Genomic DNA, 21086 nt, shown 5'->3' with positions numbered 1-21086 from the left:
ACTGGTCATATGTGAGGGTAAACCACACACCTCCCTTGACTTATTCCCATTTAAATACCCCCGATTCACTGGTGCTAATATTTGGACCACAACGTGAATTTACTCATCAAGACGTTACCCATTCTACGCTGCGCCACTTTGCAGTCTACGCTTGAGGTCTGCACCTATTGTCTGTGAGTACAAGCAATAACCCAGGTCAGCTTGACACGACGTTGGTTAATTGCATTTACTCAAAAGGCAATTTGTAATTTTGTCCTACACGCCCAGTGGGTTCACCCAATTCACATGATGTCAATCAGCAATAGATAGATCTTGTAATTGGGGCAACTGACTGGCGCACTTGTGCCAGCCATGAATTTGGCCCCAGGCAAAGAGCCACAATACAGAAAACTGATAAACTCTGTCAGGCTGAGCGGTCTCATGACGAAAGTCAGCTCCGGCTTTCCTTTCAGTACATCCCGATCAATTCCCTATTCCCTACATTTCTGCAAGTAGAAATAGGGAACTTAAAATATGAAAGCTTCCACGCAAAAATCTGAGTGAGCATTTGTATTGTGTAAAATAAAAGAATTAAGAACAGAAAATGGCCATGAGTTGGTCTTAGTGCTACTGCTGTTATGAATTTCAATAAACGTTTGGCATGTAATTTACCTTTTGTGTTACGTTTTTAATTTAAATCCTGGCACAGTTAAATGCTACAGAGAACTGATAAAAAGCTAATTAAATAAAGCATGTAATTGCTAAAGTTGGTACATCTATAATGTCAGGCAACTACAGAAAGTAAAACTGCTTCAGCGACATGAGAAAGCAACGGAAACTTGTTTTACCTTAAAGTAATGTTGCTTTATAAACCCCAGAGCTTTCTCAGTTCATTTCTTTTTAAGAAACAGTCTTGCTCATATTTTGCATAATGATGCGTATCAAGCTTAAATGTAATGCAATGCAGTGTTAAGATATGATAAATATGACAATCATCCCTTTTTCTGGTATTTTTGTCCCTTCTTTGCCTGACCCCTTTGTTTATTTGCTTAGCTTTGTCAGCCTGTGCAGGACAATAACTCTGTGCAACTTTGTTTACTTGTGCAATATATAGTTCAGCTTATCTGCAAGATCATTTGGAAAATATGTATCAAACCTGTATTTAAGTATTAAGTGCTGTTTGTAAAATACTAAGGAAGACAAACTGATTTGACTTTATACCTTAACAAAATTTCTTCAAACATTTCCTCTTGCTGTTGTTCCTTTAAATAAGACTGTCTGTTCATTCCTCAGTCTGCAGAGGCTGATCCTTAAAAGACAACAAACTGACCACCTGCAGAGAGAAATCTTCAATTTTCTTGTTTTTCCTTCAGGGGGATTTTCTTGTCGTAGATACAGTTTGATTGAGCCTTCACTCTTGTCATTTATTTTTCAACACACAAAAGACAAGAGACAATAGCAGACATTTCAGAAAAATGAAACTAGAGGTCAGCTGCTGATTCTGGGTTTTATGGTTAATGGTAGTGCCTTAGAAGTTAAGGCAACTAATGGATGAAATTCTATGCTCGATGCTTTTCATGTAGTTTGGCTGATTTGTTTGTGGAGACGTTTGTTGTTTTCTTTTAGCTTTGATTTACTGCAAGTCTGGAATGATATGGTTGAACAAGTTGCATCTAAAATTTTCAAACTTTCATCACAAATTATATTAATTTGCAAAATGTACAAAATTTTGCAAAATGTAAAAAATAAGTGTTTATTGCAAGAAGCAATAAACTTCTTGCAATAAATTCTTAAAACAAAAACAGTTTTAATATTACAGGTGGCTAAGAAAGAAAAAAACAAAAAAACAAACAAACATGCAAAAGACTTTACAAAGCAGCGGTAAATAAACCATGTTTGGTTCTGGTTTCTGCAGGTTAGACTCGAACCTGATCGCCTAAATGGTCCAAAAGGTATATTTATTTAAAATCCAATCCGAAATTTATTCCCTTTCTGGAAAGATTGCAAAGTTTTTGCATATTTTCTGTTTTCTCGAGATGATTATCCAAAAGCAGTTTTTCCCTTTTGGAAACTACGCTCTCCCCTCAGAGCAGACGTTGTTCAATCATAAGTTCAGAAGAAATACGAATACATTTCTACAGGTTGCAACATGTAGAAATGCTTTTACTGTTATTTTGTTTCTCAGGATTATTGCAATATAATGAAAGCATACAGGACTTAAGCTGTGTGTTATTATTAGAGAAGTGACTAAAATATTTCTTGTATTTCCCTTGCTTTCATTTACATAACATAGTCATAATTGTATGGTGGCTAAGTGACAAATTAAAATACTGTAACATCATAGCCATTAAGGATGGATTTAATTGTGGAAAACAAGCTTAACAGATGGTATTACACATCAGTCCTGTGATTAACAGCAGCAGCACAGATGCTTTAACCCTCATGGGCAAAATGACTACGGTGTGTTTGGTTACAAATATCCTTTCAAATATTAATGCTCTATGAAAAGATTTTGAAAATGTTGTAAACGTCTCTTGACTTGGCTGATTGATGAGAAACAAAAACTTTGTAAATCCAGAAATTGAACAGGTGCTACCGCCCTGTGATAACTGCTTCTCCATTTGCACGCCGCGTGAAAGCCAGCTGCGAGCCGTAGTGTTGGGGGTTTCACTTCTAATCTGGCGCAAACTAAAAGCAGATGTTTCTAATAAAAGGGAAATTACTCCCCAGCTGAAGGCATACAGGTAGAATAACCAACATCATATACGGACAATGACATCAATAAACTGAAATTGGTATTATTATTATTATTATCATCATGAGAACAGCAAATGCTCCAGGAAATAAATATAAACAACAAAGGAAATCAGTTAAAATTTTTTTTCCTTTTTTTTTTTTTTTTTTGCCACAGACAGCATTTTAATAGCTTCCATACTGTTTAGGAAAAGAGGCAATTCCTCAATGGAAATCCTCGTTACACGCTTCATGTAGCATGAAAGTCTCCCCTGGCTGTGTTGTAACTCAGTCCTTCTGAACCTTAAAAAAGAAAAAAAAATACTCCTGCTATTTTCTTAAACAAAGTGCTAAAGGCAGCATGAATATCTGATATTAATCTTTATTCTACTTGACATCAATCCCACTAGAGTCTTTCCCAGAAACCAGAGAAGTACTAGGCACTGGATGTGTGCAGATCTTGTCTCCTGTGCCCACCCGTACCTCCTGCTTACTCTTTTCCCATGGGGTGTGCATCTTAGAAACCTTTGGCAGTGACAGCTAAGCTGAGAGCTGCTACAACTTGTTACGAACAGAACAAAGTAGGAAAAGCACAAGAAGGAGAGAGACTTTCACTGGGTTCTTTTTCTTTAATCTCTGATTAAAGCTCCTTGTCAGACTTTTCTGGTGAAGTTACTCGCCATACAGATACCCTTTATGAAAAATGTTCAGCTACATAACAGCAGATCAGAAATCCGATGGCAGCAACTTGTTGCCTTGAGGCATCTAGAAAGAAAGAAGACTTTAAAGAAAGCTGGTGAGCAAACTGAGTATCAGGATTGGGGAAGAAAGGAGGTTACAGTAACTTTGAACTTGGCGTGGCTGTTGGTGTTTAACAAAGTGGTCTGATCTACTTTTCATTGATTTAGTTCAAAGTGCCTTGCATAATAAAAACACAAGAATAAGAATACATTCAAGAATACAGTTAACAATTGACAAACCAGTGACAACCATTACATTTTGACGAGTGCCATCATTAAAACGGTCAAGACACATCAAACATGTTGGCCAACATTCAAAAGCAACTCTAATCTTGTTTTAAAGGCTCCCAGTGTTTCAGCTGTTCTGCCGTTTTCTGACAGTTTGTTCCAGATTTGTGGTGCAGAGAATCTAAATGCTGCTTCTCCAAGTTTGGTTCTGGTTCTGGGGATGCAGAGCAGAGCAGAACCAGAAGCGCTATACAACTATTGGCCATTTACCATGTTTATCGTTTGTACTTTTCCTCTTTACTCAAACCCGTACATCGAAAACAAAAATGTTTGAGATGTGTGAGGGCAGTGCATGGATTTCAGAGAAACTGGACAAGAACAAAGCGGTTGGTGGTCAGAGTACCCGTCAGAGAATCGAGTTTGAAAAGAATATCACCATAAATCAGCGCATGTGGAAATGATGAACCAGGTTTAATTTATTGCTCAGTGAGCAATCATTAACTCAAGCAGCAGCGAAGGCTTTGCTGCACCTCGGAGTGCTAGAAATGAAGGAGTCAGCTGACGGTTGAGTGGAGCTCTTCATTTAATCACCTGTCATAAGAAATTTTTTGGTTGCTGCTAAAGTCTCTAGTTTGTTATTGTTAGCCACATATCTGGAGGAGCAGCGACGTACCAGCGCTAGCTTCTTTGTGAGTAAATTCCCAGGGGAAAATTAGTGAAGTTGAAGGCTATCTAAAAAAGAAAAATTCAGCGTAACAAAAACTCTTACAGCATTTGGTTGAATATGTTTGTGATCTCCAGCCCTCTCTCTGCACCTCACACCTCCACGTCTCTATCTTTGTTCCCCAGGTATTGTTTCGCTGATCTCACTGGTGATCCTCTCATATGACCGCTACAGCACTCTGACTGTCTACAACAAGCGCGGACCAGACTACCGTAAGCCCCTGCTCGCTGTTGGGGGGTCTTGGCTTTACTCCTTGTTTTGGACAGTGCCTCCTCTGCTTGGCTGGAGCAGCTACGGCTTAGAGGGGGCTGGAACGAGCTGCTCCGTCTCCTGGACCGCTAAGACCGCCGAGTCACATGCCTACATCATCTCACTGTTTGTCTTCTGCCTGGGTCTGCCCATCCTCGTGATGATCTACTGCTACAGCCGCCTGCTCTGGGCAGTCAAACAGGTACAGTGGCGCTGGGTATTCACGAAGTTTGTTTGTAGAGGAACGATTGTGGCTCGTCATTCTGCAATGTTGAAGACAAAATTACAAACAGTGGCTCCAAATATTTTCAGCTCCACAGAGCAACTTTGTCCTGCTACTATTTCTGGTGAAGTATTCAAACATCACCAATGATCTCACTAAATTTAAGCATGTTGTCGCGCAACTATTTTTAGCATCTTTCAGCTTTTTATTAGTTTTTTTTAATTTTTTATTAATCCACAGTTTTGCAACGGTTATTCTAAAAATATGCCTTTACCAAAGATTAACACATACTTTGGATGAAGCTTTTTTTAAATTAATACCTAAAATGTACCTCTAGAGCACCAAAAGCTTTTGTCAATTTACAGCACCCTCCAGATTTAATTGAGTCCTTAGTTAAGAGAAAAAGTATTAAATATAAGATGATGCATCTTTTCTTATAGTAGAATTATTTTACACTGAAAAAACTCACTTTAGGAAATATTTATGTATATTTTTTACAAAATTCTACAAATATTTTCACTTCTGCGAATACATTCTGTCCTTTACCAATAGGACATCAAATAGTATTTTTTTTGTGTTACTTTTCACAAGATTAGAGCATGCAGGGGAAACTTTGGCCATTTCTCTTTGCGCTGAGATGGCCATGATTGGTCAACCTGACACAAAATCAACCTGATTTTGGATTTGGATCAGTGTCCTGTTAAAAGATCCAATGGTGAACTATTTTTTTAGTTTTATTGCTAGAAGACCCCAGGATTTTATTTGTATGTCAAATAAAACCTCTGGAGGAAAAACGGGCCCACAGCATCATAGATCCGTAACATTGGGCATGAGGTGTGTCTCTGCTAAATGATCCTTTGTTTCAGCCAGCTGGAGTTTGTGTTGCCAAACAGTAAAATTTTAGTTTGTCATTATGCTAAAGTCCCAGGATTGCTTAGTAAACTCCTTATCCATATCCAGCTCATACTTGTTTAAACTTTGACTCTGTAATCAACTTTAAAAAGGTAAATATAAATTGGAAATTTGTTTGGTGGGAGATCGACTGGAGTTCAGTTCCAGAACTCGAGACCTTTGCTGCCTGTCTTCCCCATTGTCTCTTTGCCCATTTCCTGTCTGATTAATAGAGACCACTAGTGCCTCAAGATCCTTGGGGAAGAAGAAAAGGGTTTGATTCTATTTATTTTGTAAGAATTGTTAGGATAACATTTTGAAAAAGAAACATTTTAAATGTGAGAGTTTTTTATGCTCATGATGAAGGTGAAATTTTCTAAAAGATTTTCATGTTGCTGCTGCTGCAAGAAAAGATTCAGTTTATGATTTATGGTTTTTCTTTTTAAGGAAGCAATTTTCTTTTTAAGCAGCAATTCTGACCAGTCTTCCTTGGATAGCGATGAGAAAAATGTTCAAACTTTTATTGAAAAAGTTTGGCTAAAATCCTCCATGTACTAAAGATTCAGAATACTGTAAATACAGGACGTGCTCTTGAAGCACCTCCTAGTGTTGACCTTATTGCTTTGTTATGAGTTGGGGAAAAAACATGCATCTGCAGCTACTGCTGTTTGTTCTCACACAAAACACTGTCATTTGTGAGTTATTTTCAAAGTGTCCAAATTAGCTGCATTTCAGTAGATTTCACCTTCAGTCAGTGGAAATATAGCATGTATAAGTCTTGTTGCGCTATTTTTAGTGTATTATGTTCTTTGGTTGCTACATACCAATTACTGTGATGCGGTCATCCTTGTTCAAAGAGAAGATATTTCTGTCTTGTCTTTTGCATTCCCTGGTCACTGATTTGTAGACTGGAATTTCATTCTTCTATTTTTATCCGCATCGAGGAAGGAGGGTTGTTGGTGCATGTAAACCTTAAAATGTGTCCAGAAATGTCCAGTGTTGACCGATGTCCGTATTTGTTAGCCTGTATTCAGAGTCTGCCAGGATGACTCCTCACCATGCACTGAAATGTTAATTTGGTTACTACCTTGGCTGAGTTAGCATTGAGAAGCTGTTTGCTGTAAGATGCAACAAACGCTGGGAAACACAGAGAAAAAAACAAAGAAAAGAAAAAACAACCTGAATACAATCCCATTAAGTTGAGCTGTATTATGCTGGGTAATAGGAAAAACATCTTAAGCAGCTTAGCGGAAAGCTTTATGCCTGCATCCATTTTTTGAGATGAAATCACTTCATCCTAAAGGCAAAACTTCACATAAAGAGACAGAGGGGAGTGCTGTAGGTAACTGCATCAGTGAACTGGAAACTTCCGGGCGAGGTTGTAATCCTCCTGTGTTTGTGTATCCATAGATAACTGAAAATAAACATATTTCCCTGCCAAATATGCATGTACAGTCAAGAAAGGAATCGGTTTCATTGTGTCTTTGTTGATGTGAGACTTTGGGAAATGGCTGTGTTTTACAGCTCCATAATACATTATTTTATTGCACATTTATTCATTTTTTGACATACTTTATTGCCCTCTTAATATGGAAATAAAGAGCTAAAAGCGTCTCCTTCCCCCGGCCAAAAAACTTCCACTTATAGGTCGTGTATGCGTGTCTTTCTATGTGAGGGCACAAATTCAAAACTAAGAAATAAAGTCATCTTGTATTGCATATAGTTGGTGCTGGAGATTATCACCTTGTGTGCCGCTCCAGTAAGCCTCTGCCACTTCTGGCTGGTGTGGTTTATGTTTCATGCCATGTCACCATGGAAATGCATCTTTAGAAGAGTACACACTAGCAAAAAAAACAAAAACAAACAAAAAAAAAAACATTAATATTTCACAAATTAAATAAGAATTTGAGCTGCTTGTCATGAGTTGGAGGGACACGTTAGAGACTTGTAACATCTTTTTTCAGCTTTTCATAAGGTTTGGTGACAACATTCTTCTAGATTGACTCTGGAGTCGGGTTAGGATTCAAGATTTTCTTTTTCTTCATTTTGATTCACATCCAAACTATGTTTTGGAATCTGGTCTGCTGAAATTAGACTTTTCTCCATCTCACCCCCCCTGTTATCTGTGGAGTTCCTCAGGGATCCATCTTGAGGCTCATTTTATTCAAACTGCACTTGATTTTTTTTGGGTCATATCATCTGTAAATATAGTGCCTCATGCTTTTATGAGGCACTGTGCATGCTCCTGAGTCCTAATGATATGTTACCTGATTTTCATTCATTTATTCATCGGCTATACCCACTTATCCTTGCATGGTAGTAGGAGGGGTGGTGTTTGTCTCAAGCAGTGAGACGTGGGATTCATTATGGACAGATTACCAGTCCATCACAGGGCAACAAAGAGACAAAAAAGGCTTTTTAGATAATTAACCAAACATTTACATTTGGACTGTGAAAAGAGGCTGGAGCCCCTGAGGAAAACCCAAGCATGCTTGAGAAAAACATGCAGATTCCATGTAGAAAGACTGGGATTCGAACCCAGGACCTTCTTACTGCAGGGCAAGAACAGTTGCAGGATCATTCAAATACATTTTGATAAATCTCAGATTCTTGCCTCAACACTAATTTCCATTACTAGAAGTATTTTTGATTGGACATATAATTTGCAAGATGAATTAACTGGACTTTTATTTCAGAGAGCAGGAGAACTTTGCAGGGGGATTATGACTGGCCTGCTTTTCTGACAAAGCCTAAACTGCCCAGGCTTGTTGAGAGTTGTGGAGTTGCTGTAATCCATTGTAAAGCACTCTGGACCTCAGAGTGACCCCACCATATCAATAAGCAGCTTTCACAAAGTGCCTACTAACCTAAGAAATCTGCATGGGTTACGGAGTACATTCTCTTAACTCATCACATTTATTGTCTTTGTCTTTGAGCCGTCACTTCACTAATGAGTAAACAAATGCATGTGAATCTGTTTCATTGTGATTATACCTTCTGTCACAATAATTACATGCAAATGAGTGGAAATTACATTATAAGCAAAGAAGGATTGATTTGTCATACTTGATGGTAATTCAGTTTGAAGTCATTTATCTCTTATTTTAGTGCTGAATTTCTTTAATGAACTTTATGAACAAGGATAATTACAACACATTAATCAGCAGGAAGTGGAAAAGCAGCACATGGAAAACCACAGATGAATTCAGCTAAAGCTCAAAATCCAGAATTAGCTAAATTTAGTGCTGCGTTCTTTTTCACTTTCGTATTTAAGTAGTCTCTAATCAAGATCCAAATTTAAAAATAATGGAAGTAAGATTAATCATTTTTTAATTGACAACATGTTTTTAAATTATGTTGTGCTTTGATTACATCGAGTCATGGTACATGCTTCTTTGATTCTTGGGTTTAGGATAACAGGACATGATAAAGTCATTTGGTCTTAAACTGTTAAAAACACACATGATATTTCATACTCATTTATTAAACAAATAAATGAAACTAAAATGGAAAAGATGTATGTGGATTAACTAAGTAGACATCACTTGCAGAACAACCAGTAGCTGTATTAACTCACACCATTATTTACAACATTGCTTTTGTTCACCCCACCAGCACCAGTTCTGCTTCCCAGTAGGGTCCCACTGGGAGCCTGGGTCCAGGTCAGTGAACCCGGAGCTGGGTGGATAATTTTGAAAACAGATTAGGGTTATTTTGTCATGAAATTGTTGCTTTATAAGACAGAGGTGAGAAACCGAGCATCAGCAATCCTGAAGGTTGAGATTTTCAAATATTCCTTAACGTTGATCCCATCTTGTTTCAGTCTAGTTGAGGTCTGTCTGGACAATTTCGAAACTTGAATTTTTGTCAGTCTTCATCTCTTTGAGCTGTATTTCGATCTTTGTCTTGTTGAATCCGTTCCTCACTGTGCTTATCAATTGCTATGTGCTTAATAATTGTGATGATATGCTGCCATTATATTTTTCATTAAACATGGCAGTGTGTGTCCTTTCCAGAGAGTTACAGCTTTTCAAAACTAAGCTATACCGCCGTATTCTTTTGAGACAGAAAAAAAAAAAAACGCCTTCTCATAGAAACTGTTCCAAACAAGAGACATTTGTTGTCTGTTTCAGTTTGTTAGGAGGATTTCCAGCTCTAAAATTTTCTCAAAAATCATTCTCACAGTAGAAAGAAGGACAGTTTGGCTCATAACCCGCACTACTAATAATCATTTATTCAAGTCAATTTGATCACCCCCACCTGACTTCTACTTGTCTTCTCAAATTCTCTTTTTTTCTATTTTGACTTTCTTTAAACCTGAAGCTCAAGTGATACAAGAAAAAAAAGTACAGCAGTGAAATTCTATCATTTATATTCTCATCAGGGAAAGCTCTCAGGAAAAGTGGCATTTAGAGGAAAGCGGATGTGTATCATGAGACCACAGGGAGCATTTCTGGAGATAAAGAACATCATGAATATGGTAATCTCACTATAATCTTTAAAGGCTCATATTATATGATTCTCGGAAGAACACAATGTTTAATTCTCAACCCGTGATCAAGTACTTCTAGTGGTACTCGGGATGCCTTTAGTGATACTTATAGTAAAACCTGTTATTTATGAGGTAAATATGAAGCAAATTCGATGTAATCTGTCGTTTATAAAAGCCAAACAGATGGTAGTTAAGGACATTGAGATGCAACTGACACTGGGAGTGAAGTGAGGATTATTTTAGGAACATTGAGGTAGAAACAAAAGCAGAAAACTGAATTGAAAACGAATTATTCTACGTTTATTATTGCTCTGAAGTTGAAAACCAGATCTAAGAAAACATCCACCCAAGTGAAGCATCTTCGAGACCAGTGGTTCCCAAACTTTTTCTTCTGCGCCCCCCCAGTGGTTTCCAAACATTCCCCTATGGATTACAAATGGCTGTCTGGTTGCACGACGCTGTGAGTGGGTGGGGGGGAATCGACTTTTTGGGGGGAAAAATGAATGTACGTAGCTGAGTATAGACAACAACATCGGTACCTGCCTACAGGCCACTTGTTAAGCTTAAGGTGATGTATTAGCTAGTCATCTTTTAGCTAACATTACCTGCATCCAACAGCTTTACTCAACTCAGTCGGTTGGAGGGAAAACTGTGAAAAGTTTTGCTGGTTTGCTGCCATGATCCTAACACAAACCTACGTAGCTCCGCCCAGCAGCAGCAGGTCTCCTTCACAGGTGTAAACCCAGCGCGAGTGTCGTAGCTCTCATGTTGCGTTTAAAGGCGGCTCGGAAAAACAGGTTACAACATGTTAACAATGGATTAAACAGTTTTAACTGCTGATAAAAGTGACAGAGGACACAAATATGGGAAGTGTGGAAGCCTCTACTGTACCAAATTGACATAGGAATAACAGAGAGTTGGCCATTCTAAGGTAAAAACCCAGCGCATACAACGTTCATGTTTTGTTTTGTTTTTCATCCAGACGGCTTCCGGCGCCCCCCCTGGAATGGCACGGTGCCGCCCCCCCTCCCCCCTCTAGGGGGCGTGCCCCACAGTTTGGGAACTTCTGTTCTAGACAAAGGTTGAAAAAGGATTTGCCAAATTCTGCACTCAGAGATCAAACTAGTTACAATGAGTTAAAGCTTTAGCAGTCTGTCAGCCTATACTTTGCATTCAATATAAAATAAGCTTTACAATTTTTTTTTATTTAGCATGTGTGGATGTGCTTTAATTAAATAAAAACTCTCAGAAGAGCAAATAACCTGTTTGCTAAGGGAGTTATCACAAATGCACAGCAGCCATATTGGGTTTTTAAAAGTCTTAAACTTTCCATCCTGATCCAAAAAGAGGTTGAAAGTTTCATGCTTCGATTTATACATTTATGCTTCCTTTCTGCTTATTTCCTCAACTTTTCATATGGATTCTTTTTATTCTCATTAAATATTGTTGGAATTGAAAAGATCCACCTCCTGTTATACTAGAAATGATTGATTATATTGATAGATCTGTAGTTACTGATTGTTGCTAAAACCTTGAGAATCATTTCCTTTCTCCACATAGTTGCTGTCATTCACAAATGGCTTCATTGTAGCAAAAACAAAAAAATAGTATTAAGGTGGTTTATTTCCAACATTATCCTTTTACAATGACTGTTTTTATGTTGTTTTATTTTTTTTTTTATTTTATCAAAAGCTGGAGACTCAGTTCTCAAGTTTGTTACTGACTAGTCAGTAATTAAATTATTAAATTGATCATGCACTGCTAGCGGAACATGAAGTCCACTGCAACACAGGTAAATCTTAAATGGGGGAAAAATAATAAATTGGGTGCACATTCTGAATTCGCTTTAAGGTTTTCTGCAAGATGGAAAGGATTAGACAATGTTTAAAATATAAATGCTACCACATACATTTTTTGTGTGACTATGGTGAAAAATTAAAATGTCTTTTAACTTTGAAGCCTCTCAGAAACAAACTTTTAAATCAAAACTGAGAGCAGCTTAAATTTTCATAAAATTTTACACCAATTCTTTCATGGTCTCCCTTTCATACTGGAATATTATTACCCTGTTGATGTTAAAAATCAGTCTCTTGATTGTGAGACACGCACACACACGCACACGCGCACACACACACGCACACACACATACAAAAATCATATACATTCACATACATATCATGAGGACCAATAAGCAGAATAAAGGGCTAGAGCCAAATTGGTCACAATGTGACTCCTTGAAATTGGGACTCTGTTTCTTTAAGAAGCTCTTGCTCTTTCTGACTCGCTGCCTTCAGTGTGTGATCACAACAGTGTTTGTCTATTATGCTTTTTACAACTGTTCCTATAAAAACAATGGGAGTTTCAAGGATTTCTCAAACATGCATGAAAGAATCAAAGCAAGACTCCAGGTATGTTTTTGATGAGAGAATAAGATTGATAGCATGATGTAAAGCTCAAAAAGTCAATTTTACATGACCCTCAGCTTCCAAACCCTTTTCCCCTTCTTTAAAAAACAGAATGAATAGTTAGAAACTATTTTTAAGGCAATTTGTTATTTGAAAATTGTCAGAGCAAACCAGGTTTTACCTGATCATAGTGCTCTCTCATCTAATGAACCAGGACATATAAAATATCAATATTCTACAAGAGTAATTTTGTAATTTCATTTAAAAACACATTATATGACTGTCAAACTTAAAAATTATTTCACTCACAAGAAAAGTTGCATTGAAATATGAATTTTGGGAAACATTTTAGTGTAGCTACACAACTTTCTTTCATGATGAAGTAATTTTGATTTGACCTTGGGCTGGGTGAACATAATTTTTCTTTCATTCTTGTTTTATCCTTTTAATAAAAAGTTCTGAAGGAACGGAGAAAGGAAGACGTAATTACATCTGGCAAAATATTTGGCAATTAACTAGAAAACAATTCAATCAACTCAACTGAAGTGAAAACAAACAGAGGTATTGATTTTTAGTAATTTCTAATGATGATTGGTTATGTTGCAATGAATGGATTTTTATAGATCATATTTTCTTTATGAAATGTGAATTTTCTCATATTCTTGTTTGAAATGTAACTCATAACCTTGGAATTCTCTTTACTTTTAAAAAATGAATCATTACTTTTAAAGGAAGTAAAACTTACTACCATAAACTGTGACTTACATTACTTAATAGTTTGTTGTTTCCAACATATGTATGCTTGTCCACTGAAGCCCAGAAGAGGGTCTGGACTTAAGTGGACAATTATGTGAGAAATGTGAGATTCGTACTACCTGGATGAGTCCTTTTAATTTTGAGCCAAATTAATGCTGACATACTAAAATATGTCTGAGCTGTTGGAAGGAAATGGTTTGTTGTGGGGTAAACCTTCACCAGGACATCCAGGAAGTCACCCGACTTTTCCTTTTGAACACCTGGCACAGCTGAACTTAGACAATGCAGCACTAGTTTGAACTTTGTTCTTATCCTGATCCATCCACCATGTTGGAATAGCTGGAATCAGGAGTCCTCAAACTACCTGACCTTTACCTCTCCGTCCAGCGTTCAGGCTTTGAGGGTCTGTTTCAAATAGTTTGAGTTGAAAAGCAGACTTCTTAAAGATACACATGTGTATTTGTTGAATCAGGTTTCTACCACCTTCATATGTAGTCCATCCCATAGCATTTATGAAATGTTATTTTATATTGAGCTTAAGTTTTATTTTATTTTATTAAGTATCAAAAACATAGTGCAGCAGAACATCATGCATTGAATTAAGTGATTACCTGAACTTTGGATTTTCATGAGTTGCAAATGAACGTAAATAAATGCGCTTTCACTTTTTGAGCTGAATAAGTGAAGAAAATTCACCTTTAAGAAATGTTCTAATTTACTGATAATCACCTGTGGTCTCATATCTTTGTTGCCTGCATCTGAGACTCATGTAGTTTGCCACTATCCTCCTTCATTCACAAATATCAGCATATTCATTATGCTGATATTTGTCCACTAACATTATTCATGTTAGCATATTTTGATTCTCTTGGGGATAATTTTTTTCTTAACAACTGAACTTGAGGAGCAGTTTCTATGAAAGGTGTGATTTAGGTTGACTTTGGAAAGAAAACGTATATTCGTGACATGTGGGAGCCCGTAAGGGAACAAGATGGTCAGTGAGTTTGTGCTTCAGGTTTTGATTTTACGATGGGTTTGCTGTCCTTTAGACTTTCAAAAATAGCCTGTGAAACTTTGTAAATAAATAATTATGCCTGAAACATATTTAATTACCTTTTTATCATCATGTTTTATGAATTATCTTGTATTGTATGGGTGGTATTATTAATCATATATTAGAAACAATTCAGCCTTGCTTTAATTGTGCTTAAATGAAAAAAAAAAAAACCTCACCAAGTAATTGTCTTTTGTATCATTATTAAACAGCTTCCAAGATTAGGTATTGTTATTCTCATTGTGGGGCTTTATTATCTCACAATGTTCCCAGGTGTGTGGGTGAAACAGTAATGCTTCCTGTCTGTGGGGGGATAACATGAAACAAAGGCTACTTCTGACTCACAAAATTGCGTGAAAGATATAATTGCTTTGCACCCAGGCATTATTGTAAAAAAACACACAAAAAAACATGGAGAATAAGCGACATTTCCAGCTCCCTCTGAAACAGCAGTATGCTGGACACTTGCAGCTACTCTGAGTTACATCGAATTATACAACGGGAGAAGTCTTTCCCATAATTGGCGCCCACCTCCCGTTGGCTCAGGATGGAATGAATCCCTGGAGGGTTTTGTTTTTTTTTAAATCCTCCAAACCATCTAAAATGAATTTGTGAGAATTGGCTGTGTGAATTGTCTGAGGATCTGAGACGGGGAAAAATCTGCCCACTTTTGCTCGTGCATATACTAATTTGCTGTAATAAGATGTCCAGAAACTAAAAGAGAATCAGATTGTGTTTAAAAAACGTTCATCTGACGTTTTGATGGCTAAATCTTTTGTGTATTCAAACGATTCCAGATGCATTCAGGCACTTTGGCTCATTCCTCACATCACTTCCAACATTTGCACTACAGCTGCCGCATTTCCCAACACAAGTGTGTTACTTTCTCAAAATGGGCAGCTCATTTCTCGAAAGCAAGTATTCATGTCAAAGGAAGTGTCAGCAGCATCAAAACGTAAAGTCATGACGCCATTGTTTAGAAACAAGACAGTGAAATGGCTTTAACGTATCCACATTATGGTTGTTCTCTGTTTTACATTAAGGCAACTTTGATCTCGTTCTCTGTGGTCGTCCGACAGGTTGGGAAAATCCGGAAGACGGCAGCCAGAAGGAGAGAGTACCACATATTGTTTATGGTTCTGACCACAGCAGCGTGCTACTTGTTGTGCTGGATGCCGTACGGCGTCGTAGCCATGATGGCGACATTCGGCCCACCCAACATCATCAGCCCCGTTGCCAGCGTCGTCCCCTCTCTTCTGGCCAAGAGCAGCACCGTCATCAACCCTATAATCTACATCCTGATGAATAAACAAGTGAGCAACAGTATATATTTTTTTTGCTGTATTATATAATTTTTGGTATGTTTGGCGATTGCAGAATTAGTCACACTTAATACTTTGGCATGTTTCAACAATTTTATTCACACAGTAAAAAAGGAGATAACAGCTCAAATCATACAAACCCTCCATTTAAATATCATTCAAGTGTAAGAAGAAGAAGAAGAAAACTCACTGAATAATAAAAATCAAGATCACCCTAAGGCTGCTGGGAGTGAAACAGGACCTCCTATCACACTGAAATATAACCTAAAATTAAATGCTGAACAATCCTTCAGAGGCAGTGTGGTCCAGAAGTTCCCACCATAGTAAATCAAAACAAGACATGAAAAGTAGGCCTCAAGAGAAAAAAGAAAAAAAAAAAGCTGGAAAAACGGGTTGAAAGAGGAAAAACTTTATCATCAGTGTCTAAACAATGTACTCTTCCACCACTTATCCACGAGCTAATGTCAACATTTTATACAGCTTCCAGTATTTAACACTGGCAATAAAAAAATCAGTCCTTAAGTGGGCAGAAAATAAACTTATTAAATTTGACCTTAAAAGTCAGAGAGAGAAACCCTAGTTTCCCACAAGCTGTGTCTTTATTCAGTTCTTGTTCCACTTTAAGAATCTGACAATTTGAGGTGGAATTTGGCACAATATCGAATAAATGAATAAATGAAGTTGCCAGAAGGCATCAGGGACCAGCTGAATGCTACACCACAACCCAATGTGGTCCACAAGCATGCAGTTAGAGAAAAATGCCACCCCCCCAAAAAATCCTTTAATAAAACAATGAAAACCTTAAAGCACAGTCGACTCCTACAACATTAATGACAATGATCTTCAGCACAACACAGCACACACAGTTTAAGACTCGGCCCTAATCCTGACTTTTGCATGCTCTGTGCAATGGAAAGTACAAATGTACAATATGTTCAGGGCTTTTTGCACGTTCAGTGTGCTACAATCACAACCACGTTAACACCCCTGCAGCGAAATCTGCAGCCTGCAAAAACATCACTTTGTTTCGTTACCGTTACTGGGGTTCTTAAAACAGACTCGGGTTGGATATATGTTTATTTTGAAAAAGAAAACAGGCCTTGTAAATGCTTCTAGTCTGTACTGGAAAGACGGAGAATATTGACTACAATTATTACTTTGCATGGGCCTGCATTACATTCCTTTGGTACAATAATAATCTACCTAAAAAAAAAAAATCCCAATTAATAAGTAAATTTAAAATAAAAATATATAACATGACATAATTGCTTTGGTCTAAAAATAGAAACACATTTCTTTCCTCCTGCTGCTAAAACTACATATTTAACAATAGTCTAACATTATATATTAAATGTATTACTTTGACTACAGAAAGAATACAGAATGAATACCCACTACATTTATATCCAACTGACTGTTCTGCAGAATTTTACACCATTTTTGCAAGAACAGCCAACTAATGATGGCTGGTTGATTAGTTGGGCTATCTGCTGTGGTACATACTATAGTCTGTTGCTTAGCAGACATGATAGTATCTTCGTAACTGTAGTTTTAAAATTGTGTTAGCCGTTTTAGAAATAATTTCAAACGTCTGCATGGGTTTTCGTACTGATAAAGGGAACATTTTACAAGCACAGCATGTTGGCGGGAGAACGCGCCGGTCAGCCCAGCACCTGACCGGTGCTGGGCTGACCGGCTATTAAAGTAATAGCCGGGCTGGCTAAAATACTTTCAAATTTTTAAGTATTTTAAAGCATAAAATACTTTAAAATTTTATGTTATTACTTTAAGAAGTAATAGCATAAAATTATTAAAATCAACTTTTCAAAACGTTGGCACACACCGACCTCAGGGCATGCCCACTTTCTAGAAACACCTTGAACAAAATTTATTAAAACCTTTTCAATATCTCATTGTGGGGAATGTTTTCATGCTTACACAATTTTGCACCAATGTGATGAAGATTTTTCTTTTTTTTTTTTTTCTTTTCACGAATGTCCAAGTAAATCACTGAATTATGGGTTGTCTTATGCTTCGTGTACCACACATTATTTCACACTGATCAACCACAACATTGAAATCAGACGGGGCGGAGGGGGGGGAAGTGTGTTACTTTATTACTTGCTGTGAAATTCTCCTCGCAAAAATGATTCTGGTAGTTTGACGGAAGTTCCCTTAAAATGTCATTTCAACCAAATCTCTTTCCAGGTCAAGCACTCACCCATCATAGCCCTCGACCCAGCGAGGGCTCAAGACCAAATTGACTGAAAGATCAACTGGGGACATTCTTATGAATTCAAGTGTTGATTAGAAACGACACAAACCGTTTTAGAAATAAAAAGCCTCTGGTAAAAAAATTTTTTTTTTTTTTTACCTTGGCCAAAATTTCAATAAATAAAGGTTGAGATGGAAAATGAAATTGACTCAATAAACAATTTTATGGATCCCTGAAATTGTACTTGGTAACTATTTCCAAAAGGACTAAAGAGTGTACTTCATAAGAGAAGCTGCTTTCTGAAAGAAATTTATAGGAATCTATTTTTTTGTGTGTCAGGATTAGTTTTTCTTTCCACAATGCAGGGAGAGAGGTTGTAGGGGAATTTAATGTTACATATTCATGTATTACTGTATAATTTAAGGATTAGGCATGGTCTGGCCAAAATGCCAACATTGGTTCTCTTGTTCCAGTTTTTTCCTCCGTCTCATGTCCAACGCCCCTTGAAAACTTTGCTTTCTTCCTCCGCCGCAAAACCTTTCCAACTTCCTGCAGCAGCTACCTGTGCTGCAATGCTAGAACCATAAAAGGCAAAAAATATGGACTCTGTTTTAAATTTTATATTCATTGAATTAGATTCAAGTCTAAATGCTAATTCTACTTTATTTTTGTTAGACTCCCATCTTTAAATCTAAATAAAGTTACTATGTTTTCAAACAACAAGGGTCTGGCGCCTCATTAAGAGGAGAAACACTTCTCTGAATCAACATCTCGGAACATGGAGATGATAAACCTATAAACTCCAAATGGTTAACAACCAATAGAGGATGTTGGACAGTTGAGGTCCCACATAAAAAAAAGCATCTACACAACAAGAGACTGCTGGTTTTAATGTGGTGGCTGATCATGGCAGTTTCCTGTAGTATTTGCAAAATCACAATTTTATATTAACACACCGTGTATAAAACACCGAAAGTGAAAAATGGCACTGGATTTTAAAAGTACTTTATCATTCTTTTCATAAAAATAAAGATTGAATAACTTGAAAAAGAAAAAAAACAAAACATATACCCAACCCAAGTCGAACCCCAGAAGCAGCTTTTTCCTTTCTACACGGCTGCAGCAGTCGCGTTCTTCACGTTTGATAAAACCACTATCGATTGCACATGTTTATTAAAACACTTCCCTCAAGCCAAACATTTTCAGACCTTCATTCCCGTGCTTACTTTAAACGTCTACAGCCACCGCCAGATGTGGCACCGGCTCACTGCAAACACAAAACAATCAAAACTTGGAGGCAAAGTAAATCCCGAGACACTGCTGGTCCAGAATCCCGGAGTTTTAACCGTCTCTGTTCTGAGCCGCGCTGGATATTGGAACTCTGAACCATGTATAATTGTAAGGAATGCACTTTATCCAAAGTAATATCCCTGCGACGCATGTATGCAGACAGTATTGCAGAGGTGAGCTCCAGTACAGGGTTGGCCAAAGCAGGCAGTGGTAAAAAATACATTCAATAAAGAGTGAAATGAGAGCAGAGACGGGGGGAAACTAAAATCTGAGGGGCTGGTGATTGTTGAGGCAGAGCTGAGAAGTTTATGACTGCAGGAAAGTCCACTGCTCCACACGGCATCACAATCAGACCAGATGGCAATGCAGTCCTGCCGCAGAGTGTACTGCATTTAATCGAAACAGTGACAAGGCAACCCGAGGAAAGTGTTCAGCTGACCATCAGGCACGGGGTAATGGCCGTTCTCAGCACCCGTTTTATTTTTTGGCCCCCATTTACGTTCAATTTCTAAAAAACAAGTGCATCCTAAAACAGAAAAAAAAGGAAGAAAAAAACCTCAACTGTGATCTTTCAGTCATCGTGCAAAGAACAGTGATTTTAGACCAATCGTAACACCAGTAGTGAGAACCGAACCCCCTTGTGACGACTCGAAACGGCTCCTGATTCTGCTGGAAGATATGTACAGTAATGCGGACGATCCGTCTTTTAAAAACTGCACATTCTTCGCGTTGCTGCAGTAAGCGGAGCATGAACTTCAGAGTGACTCTTCTCCGCACTCGTGCCACTCTGGATTGTTAAAAAAAAAAGAAATCTGAAGTAATAAACTGTGGCTTTTCCTTTAAGTGGATTACCACCCATAAAACTGCAAAACTTGTTTTTTTTTTTGTTTTTTTTTTTAACATGACTGATACACACCAAGTTATTAAAAACTGACTTTCTATCTAAAACACTGATTTGTTGCTACTCTAGTCAGCTCCACAGCTAACGTGGCTCAGCTAAAGCAGAGTTTTTGTGTTTTACCTCTCCAGTCTCTGGTCAAGTAAATCGTTATTAGAGAAGACAAGGTCTTTAGACGACCTCGGAGCTGATCCCTCCCTGGAGGCTATGGCTTATGCTCTTACTGGGGACTAATTGGAAACGAGTAAGCCTCAGCCTTCTTGTCTGCTGTGGCTTTATTGCAACTCTCTCTTGGTCAACCAGCAAGACCAGTGTATGCAGTTTTTTTTATTTGTTTTTTTTTTTTTTTACTTTCAGGCTCAGACAGGTTTCATATTTCAAATGTCACAGTTGATGGTGCTGAAGCCCGGAAGAGTTGCGCGTCCCTTCCTCCGGAGGTCGCTCTGGGGCCCCGTGTTGATGCGCTGGATCAGGATCTTCTCGTAGAGGAGCGGGTGATAGGCGCCCAGCGTGCAGGCGGCGTCGTAGTAACGCTCGTGGTAGTGGCACAGGTCGGACTGCCTCATGGAGGGAATGTACTCGTACACGTGCACCTGCTCACACAGCGCCATCATCAGGAGAATGCCTGCAATGTGAACAGAGAGAAAGTCCAGTGTTTATGTTTGAAATACTTGCAGCCTTAAACGTACGTTTTTTGTTGTTGTTTTTTTTTTTTTGCAAACAAGTTTAATTAATTAATTAATTTTTATTAGATGCTGATGTTTCCATTTCGCACCATTTTGCTAAAGAGAACCTCGTGTTAGAGAGAGATGGAGTCACATCCACATCATGGGCACCTTTTTTTTGTAGCACATTTTAGGTGCTACAGTAACATTCCTGACAGAATG

General features: G+C 37.8%; 2 protein-coding genes and 1 long non-coding RNA gene across 4 annotated transcripts in view; 1 reads left to right on the top strand and 2 right to left on the bottom strand.

Moving 5' to 3' along the window:
• tmtops2b (teleost multiple tissue opsin 2b) overlaps positions 1-21086 on the top strand; it is a 31159-nt gene that overhangs the window by 6444 nt on the left and 3629 nt on the right. Inside the window, exons 2-3 of the mRNA XM_007555441.2 lie at positions 4530-4855; positions 15554-15787. Coding sequence (XP_007555503.1) covers positions 4530-4855; positions 15554-15787 — 560 coding nt within the window. The remainder of the gene's footprint in view (positions 1-4529; positions 4856-15553; positions 15788-21086) is intronic.
• Positions 4133-4587, bottom strand: LOC107836619 (uncharacterized). Its single transcript, XR_001662565.1, has 2 exons — positions 4496-4587; positions 4133-4412 (listed from the first exon to the last, which is right to left on the bottom strand). It is a non-coding gene; the product is annotated as an uncharacterized LOC107836619 (long non-coding RNA).
• The window catches only part of st6gal2a (ST6 beta-galactosamide alpha-2,6-sialyltranferase 2a), a 53425-nt gene continuing 48214 nt past the window's right edge, over positions 15876-21086 (bottom strand). For both annotated transcript variants that reach the window (XM_016673121.1, XM_007555442.2), the window contains one exon: positions 15876-20824. In XM_016673121.1, coding sequence (XP_016528607.1) covers positions 20577-20824 — 248 coding nt within the window. In that variant the 3' untranslated portion in view covers positions 15876-20576. The remainder of the gene's footprint in view (positions 20825-21086) is intronic.

Source organism: Poecilia formosa, unplaced genomic scaffold (genome assembly GCF_000485575.1).
Source record: "Poecilia formosa unplaced genomic scaffold, Poecilia_formosa-5.1.2 Scaffold70, whole genome shotgun sequence".
Lineage (NCBI taxonomy): Eukaryota > Metazoa > Chordata > Actinopteri > Cyprinodontiformes > Poeciliidae > Poecilia > Poecilia formosa.
The sequence above is the reverse complement of the archived record's forward strand: the minus strand, read 5'-3'. Positions and strand labels throughout refer to the sequence as shown.